General features: G+C 29.4%; 1 protein-coding gene across 2 annotated transcripts; it reads right to left on the bottom strand.

Annotated features, from left to right (window-relative positions):
- Positions 1 to 2,644: 2,644 nt before the first annotated feature.
- Positions 2,645 to 5,892, bottom strand: LOC146897408 (protein DMR6-LIKE OXYGENASE 2-like). 2 transcript variants are annotated; one of them, XM_085734200.1, is made up of 4 exons: positions 5,586 to 5,892; positions 4,921 to 5,168; positions 4,305 to 4,626; positions 2,645 to 3,034 (listed from the first exon to the last, which is right to left on the bottom strand). In XM_085734200.1, the coding sequence occupies exons 1-4, from the start codon at positions 5,802 to 5,804 to the stop codon at positions 2,792 to 2,794; spliced, it is 1,032 nt and encodes a 343-aa protein (XP_085590326.1). In that variant the 5' UTR covers positions 5,805 to 5,892; the 3' UTR covers positions 2,645 to 2,791. The 2 variants fall into 2 exon arrangements, with proteins under 2 accessions (XP_085590326.1, XP_085590327.1); XM_085734201.1 differs by having other exon boundaries at positions 5,613 to 5,862.
- Between the last annotated feature and the right edge of the window lie 2,008 nt (positions 5,893 to 7,900).

The following is a 7,900-nucleotide window of genomic DNA, read 5'->3' as shown; positions in this document are numbered from 1 at the left end:
AATTACACTCTTAAGTAAAAAATCTTTGGTGGTTGATTTAGTTGTTTAAGTTATCCATTGGCTTCCCCATGCACAAAACTTGTGAGTTACTCCTGTTTTATCTTGTTTTATACTTTTTGTCTAATATCTTATGTTTTGCGAATCAAACACACCGTATGTCTTGGATGAAAAAAATAATCTTGTCAAATTCAAAATAAAAACAATCGATGGAGGTATGACAAGGTATCATGAAGTTCAAATTTCATTTTGTCCAAACATGGGGGCACTTCGATAAAGCAGGTAATGCGCATCAAAGATGTATGCCGACCGGTTAGAGAGTAGATGTGGATGTTGGAGTTATAGACATTGTAGTAAAAATTGTCTATGTTTGAACATTGGTTGGAAAATTATAGGTTGGAAGACTAACTATCAAGCTAGTGTAGTGTGAATTAAAAAAGTGAAAATCCACATTGAAGTGATCACACAAATTGGTAATGTTTATATAGTTGGAGAGGGATCTCCAAAGGTGTGTCTTTGGGGTATCCATTTTGGTGAACAGTCACACACGCGATGACGCTGCCGCTGTCTGTCCGATCAGACCTGGGCTTAGGCTGCATCGTATTTATTTTTTTAATAATGATAAATGTTAAGATTATTTAATTTTAACATTCTTTCTGCGTGTGTTTTTCATGTCTATCTGCTACAAATACTCTTGTTTTTTTTTCTTCCGATTCCTTCGGGTATGGGGGTTATATCCGCGCATGTCATATTTCCTCCCCAAGTTTTGCTGAACCATTTTGTTACCTGAGCTGGTATGTTTCATGCTTCTTCCCCAAATCTAGCTCAAATTAAGTGTGAAATCTCTTTATAAATAAAGCACTCGCTCAGTTCATTCGGGACACCACAAAGTCTTATCAAATTTTTTCAGATAAAATGGATAATCGGTCTTAACGAGTTGGACCGTCATGAAAACCATGAGAATTGAGAGCCACGTTGGTAAGAGTACATTCGTTTTTATTTTATTTTACTAGAGATAGATTAATTGATACATTAGAGATTATCTCATCCTAAAGCTTGTCTTCCCATGGTAAAAGAAAGGAAAAAAAATAGAATTTGAAATGTTTGTTGTACCAATTAACCCTAATGAATCTGGGGGGTTTTAAATCATTTGCATATTTTGAATCAGCCTTCAATCATTCATCTTATAAAATCCAAAAAAAAATTTCAATTGCATAACTTAGGAGAATAAGGTACCATTGAGATCCAGAAGTCCATGTGTGGATTTAATATTATTCTTATTACGGCGACAATCTTGTACACTTGTTGGTCCATCAATGTACTGTCCCAAATAGAATTGTAACAATCTTGTACGATTTGAAAACGCAGGAAAAAGACACATATAAAGAAATGAAAACTCACAAAATCGTGTGATTCAATCATTAATCTTTAACAATAAGCATATCCTTTGGAAATCTTGCATTGCTCAAATAATCTCTAATGTCTCAATTACTGCAAGTAACTCTAAGCTGCCAGCTAGTTCAGCTATGTCATAATTTATAATTTTTAAGGCTTTTCATCTCAAAGAGCTAACATTATTGAGGAAGTCTTATGGCAGCCTCCCATCAGGGCGGAGCCAGCTTGTATCCAGGGGATGCAGCTGAACCCCCTCAACCCATTGATTTACACCTATTATTTTGTGTTTCTTTCATCTTGAACCCCCTTAAATATAAGGCTTGCACCAACTCTCTCTCATCTGTAACCGTTAAGTTGCACACATTGAACATTGCTGTCCAATAACATGGCGTAATGTACATATCTTTTGACTCTTTCAAATTATTTAAGGCTGACATTAATCTTTTCTATTGAGTTCAAAGCTTTTTCTTACACCTACCTAGCTTTTCGCTTGCTTAAATAACGTGTTGTTAGTATTATTACTTTTACAAGTCCTAAATTATATAAATCATATTGACAAATGACAATTCTACACAAATTAAAAATATAATTTTTTTTATATGTATAATAGAAAAAGTAACATTCAATATGTCATTGGTATTATAAAACGACTTACTCCCTCCGTTCTAAAATATAAGTAAAAAATGAGTCATATGGGGGATGAATAAATAAAAGATTGTCTCATGACTTATATTGATAGAAATGTGTTCGAAAACATAAATAAACAATTGATTATTTAACACATTCATAACATAAAACTGCTTAGATGACAATTGTAGAATATATTTGCAAAAAATCTATGACAATTGTAGAATATATTTGCAAAAAATCTAGTACAATGTAATTTTTTGAATATATTATTTTTGTATATATCATTATAATTATTAATTAAAGTACAAAGGTTTGAACCCCCTGACCCAGGGTCCTGGCAATGCCACTGCCTCCCATTCTCAACTGGATTAAATGTAAATGTGTTGGGATTTCTGCAGAGAACATAGCTTCATGTGGGGGAATTTTCAGAAACAAAGAAGCTCTTTTTCTTGGGGGTTTTGTTGAAGGTCTTGGTCTGGTGCAATGAGATCTATTGAAGCGGCAGATTCAAAAAACTGGAGAAACTTGAGGTTGGAATCAGACTCTGTTGATTGTCAGAGCTTTCAAGGATATGCTAGATTTGTTCCTTGGAGGATCAAGAGTATTAATCAATACATGCAAATCATATGAAAATTTATTTTTATTCAACTCAAGTCCAAAAGGATCTATTATTAAAATTAAAAAACTGAAAGACATTTCATCTAAAGTTCATATTGTTCATGTGTGCCTCCACTTCAAAAGGAGATGAAATCTAGAAACTACTACAAATCTAAACCTTGAACATGTCCACACAGGTTTCTTTTGAAAGTCCTCTATTCCAGAATTTGTTGTAGTATTCATTGTATTGAAACTCTTTGTATTGAACAGTATGATCTTTGTCTATGAGTTGAGGAGCTGGTCTTATGACTGCATCTGGTGATGGACAGTAGAACGTTGGAATGGACATCCTCTCTTTCTCACTATTCACCAATGCTCGATGTAGCACACTCTTGTATCTATCATTGCTTATCACCTATTTCAAATCCACATCAACATGCATGCATATATCACATATAAGTATTTATGAATAAATAAATTATAAGAACTCAGGATTTTGTTTTTTTATTATAGTTCTTATAATATACGGCAAATATCACGTGAATCTGAGGCGGCAAATTAGTACCTTTCCGATGTTAAGTTAAATTTAGGCTCTGTTTGGTAAAAATAGCGGATAGCTGATAAGCTAGTTGATAGCTTTTAGCTGATAAGCTAGCTGATAGCTTTTAGCTGATAAGCTAGCTGATGACTGATGACTGATAAGCTAGTTGAAGTGTTTGGTAAAATTAGCGGTTCAACTAGCTGACTAGTGTAAAATGACGTAAAAGGACATTCTTAATTCATAGTAAAATTTATATCAATTAATATTCAAAATATTTTTTTGACAAAATAGTTAAGATATGTAGAATTTAGTAATTTAATATGTATTATGTATTATTATTAAATTAATTCCTTTTCAATGAAATTTTGTTTTAAATATGTTTCCATCTATTCATTTTAAATTATAATCTTACCAATAAAATTATAAACTTTTCTTTAAAAACAATTCGATACACATTCAATTCATTATTCATTTTATTTGGAAGGGTACAATACATAAGTAACAAAAAAAAAACGGTTAAATTCATAAGCAACGTAAAAAAAAAACTGTTTGTTAAATGAAACAAAAAAATTCAGACAAAAAATTGGGGATGAAAATCACTTCAGCTTAGCGTTTATTTTATTATCGACGTTTCAGCTTTGAATTGAAAACATATCATGTTTTAATTATAATAAAAGTTATAAAGGGTAAAAATGAGTTTTAGTTAAAATGATAAGGGTAAAATAGGAACAAAAAATGATAAGCTATAAGCTATAAGCTCAAACGCTACTTGGAATAGCTTCTTAAAAATAGCTTATAAGCTCGTGAAATAAGCTATAAGCTCATGGTGAAAAGGTGTTACCAAACAGAGCTTTTTTTGTCAAACGAGCTTATAAGCTATAAGCTATAAGCTATAAGCTCTTTCGGTGGCCTTACCAAACAGACCCTTAATATTCTTTTTTATTTGTAAGAATAATTTGGATTGACATATGTATGATGCAATGCATGTACTATTAAAAACTATACACTCGAGTTCCCGTAAACATAACTCAGTTGACATAAACGTTACAGTTTACAGGTGTGCGGCGTTCAATGAATATGGTCACCTATTTTAAAAGAAAAAATAAATTAATTAAAATTCAAGCATGAGTTTTGACTGAAATACCTGAATTTGGTCACCAATATTGACAATAAAGGTATTAGGAACAGGGTTAATAGTTACCCATTTACCATCCTTAAGTACTTGCAAACCAACCACGTCATTTTGCAACAAAATGGTAATGACATTTGGGTCAGCATGTGCTGGCAAACCATATGTTAGGTCTGGTTCAGGACATGGAGGGTAGTAGTTAATAGCCATGTGTTGTCCATGTTTGCCAAGTGCTTTGTTTATGTAATCATTTTCCAAACCTAAACTTTCTGATATTGCATCAAGCAATCTCAATGCTAGCCTTCTCAATTGTCTGCTATACTCTGCTACATCCTCTCTAAATATCATAGATAAATTAATATTGTGAATAATAATTTGAAAGAAAAAGAGAAAATATAATAAAACACAATGAAAAGATTATCATAAGGATTTAAGTTATGGTCGAAATGTGGTTGCATCATATATAATTCTTTTTATACGACGGTATAGATTGTATAAATGCCGGAAATATATTATTTTCGATTTCATAAAAAACCTATATTTCACGGATCTAATTGTATTTGTTAAAAATTAATTAAAACATTGATTATTATTTTTTAATAAAAAAATGATTTTATATATATTTTTGTACCTGAAAGAAGGTGGGTTGGCAGGCCATTCATGAACATAATCTTCAAGAGGATGACAATGAAGTCTCAAGTAGTCTCTCCAATTTGAAACTTTCTCGGTCTTCACATTGAAACTAGTGGAAAGTCTAGTTGTCTTTAATGGATCATCTGAGTAATTCTTCATTCTTTCACTTTCTGGTAAATTGAAGAATTCTTTTGACACATTCATCATGTTATTTATAACCTCCTCTGGAACTCCATGATTCACAATCTTAAAAAAAAAAAAAAACATAGAATAACAATCAAATATCTATCAAAACAAAATTAGATCACCTACAACTTCATGGTGCAACAACTATAAAGAGTTTAAATTTAATTTGAAATTAAACTAATGTGGTGTGTATTAGAGTGTGACAATTATTATATTTCATAATTGATTAGAAAGTGTCTGCTAAAATGTTTGTTGTTAGCATTACTCTTCACGTGAATAAATTATAAATTATTACAATACTCATAATAAAATAAACAAGTGGTTTCGTAAGTGCAGATGAAATAGTTGTAAACATTTCATATGTTGGGGTTGAGTTTCAAACTTGCAATTTTCAACTTTCAAGAACTATGCCTATGAATTTTGCGCTAGGCTATTAAGAACTAAAAAAACAAATTTTTTATTGGATAAAGAATATACTTGAAAAAAGCCATAATTTTGACATGCATGTGCAATCTTTTGGATGATTTCTGAACGATTTGATGCATCAAGGCCTTGAAGATCAATGGTAGGGATAGAATCTGTGGTGGTGAATTGAAGTTGAAGATCTGGACGATCACCAATGGGTCTGATGAAATTTGAAGGGACATGATTAAGGGTGGAAACAAGGTCGGTTACCAATGGCTTCATTGTGGCCATATTGGAGAATGAAGGTAGCTAGGTATCTAGGATTTCACAAATTGATGTGATGAAACAAAACAGGAAAATAATGTGAGTATTTGTAAACAAGGTTTATCGGTGGAGTTTGTCTTGTAATAGATCATGCTTATGGTATTTGCTTATGTCATCATTTCTTATCTCATTTGTGATGTCATATATTATAGATTTCAATGCTTATGGTATTTTCTTATGGCATCATTTCTTATCTCATTTGTGACGTCATATATTATGGATATTAAAATGTCTAATTATTAAAATAAAAAGTATAATTTGACTGATACACCAAAAGTTGCCAAGAGAACAATAATAGTTTTTGGAGAGGATAAGAACAACAATAGTTAAATAGTCATGGATATTTGGTTAAGATAATATTAGATCTTTTCAAATTTATCCAGAATGTTAAGACTCTTGATATATTTTATCATTTATAATCGTCTTATTCGGTTCAACAAATAAGTAAGTCTATGTGATTATGTGTAGAAGATACCGATTCAAAAATAAATAAATATATTCGTATATCTATCGAATATAAAAAAAATGACATGGAAAAAATTAATTCAAAACTTAAATTTATTTTAAAATATTCAAATATAAAAAATAATAATACCACATTCAATGATTTTTTTTTTTTTTTTAAAGATCCACATTCAATGATTAGATGTAACATATTACCGTTTGTCAGAAAAATGTTACTATTACCAACAATTTTTTTAAGGTTTCATACCAACAAATTTCTTTATTTTAAACAATACCAACGTCCTCGTGAGCTTAGCTCAGTTGACATGGACAATGGATAAAATATGCAAGGTTCGGAGTTCGATTCCCGGCCACAAAAAAAAACAATACCAACAAAATTAGACTACTAAAGTATTCGTAAAGTATTCTTTTTTTTTTTTATTTAGGATTAAATACATTTTATATCAAGTACCAAACCTCAACTTATTTGTTTATGTGTATTTCAAACTGTTATTGTTATTTAGTCTATTTACGAAAAAAATTCATTTATGACTAAATAATTTTTTTCAAAAATATCATTGAATGTTCTAAACTTTTTGATAAAATTCATTTTGCCTAAATTTTAATTTTACTCAAGCACTCTATCATTTGTATTGTTTCTCTTCTGTATTCAAAATATTTAATAAAATGTTTCTATTAAATATTTATATCTTTTATATGCAAACATATGTTAACTATTTGAACTTTGTTTGTTGCGTATTTTATTTATTGTCTATATTTGCGGAAGCAAATTTTTATGTACCGGTATGAGAAAGTCAATATGATAAAATTTTAAAAATCATGACTATTTTAAAAATATCAACATTAATGTAGTGTTTATATTATATATTGTTATTTTATATGCAATCACTGTTAAATATTTGCAAATCATTATTGTTTTTAAATTATCAACATTAATGTAATGTTTTTATTAAATAATTTATTAGTTCTTTTATATGCAAAACAATGTTTATTTTAATGACTCTAGTCAAAAGTCTTACTTTGATTCATTAGAAAATAATAAAGCATAAATTTGACTTGTTTAATTTTTTTATAACTTTATTATTTTAAAGTATTTCAATTTGTATGTATGGAAAGAATATAATATTTACTCAAAAAGGAAAGGTTTTAACATTATATAAAAATTTAGAACAATTAATATTTTTTTTACAATGAATATATATATATATATATATATATATATATATATATATATTAAAAAAAACTTCAATTTCTACTAAAAAGTTTGAATTACCAAAAGGGTCATAGTTAAAAATTAAAAATAAAAATAAAAATCCTTTCAAAAATAAATTAATAATAATAAAAACTACATCTATAATTTTATCAGTAACTATTAGAGGAATTGGGATCTCTCAAGTAGTTGAGACCTCCATTTTAGCTTAAAACTAGTTATACAGCCTCCATCCTAGCCTCCATCCTAATGGTCACAGAGACTTATAAATGGGTTTGGATCCTCGAAATTTAGAATCATCTTCATTTTTTCAATTGAAGAGATAAAGACATATATGGGTTAAAAAATATAAAATAATTAATGAAATCATCCATTTATTTTGAGAAAT

This window comes from Medicago sativa, chromosome 8, assembly GCF_051527215.1.
Source record: "Medicago sativa cultivar Bolivia chromosome 8, Bolivia_mono, whole genome shotgun sequence".
NCBI classification, from domain to species: Eukaryota; Viridiplantae; Streptophyta; class Magnoliopsida; order Fabales; family Fabaceae; genus Medicago; species Medicago sativa.
The sequence above is the reverse complement of the archived record's forward strand: the minus strand, read 5'-3'. Positions and strand labels throughout refer to the sequence as shown.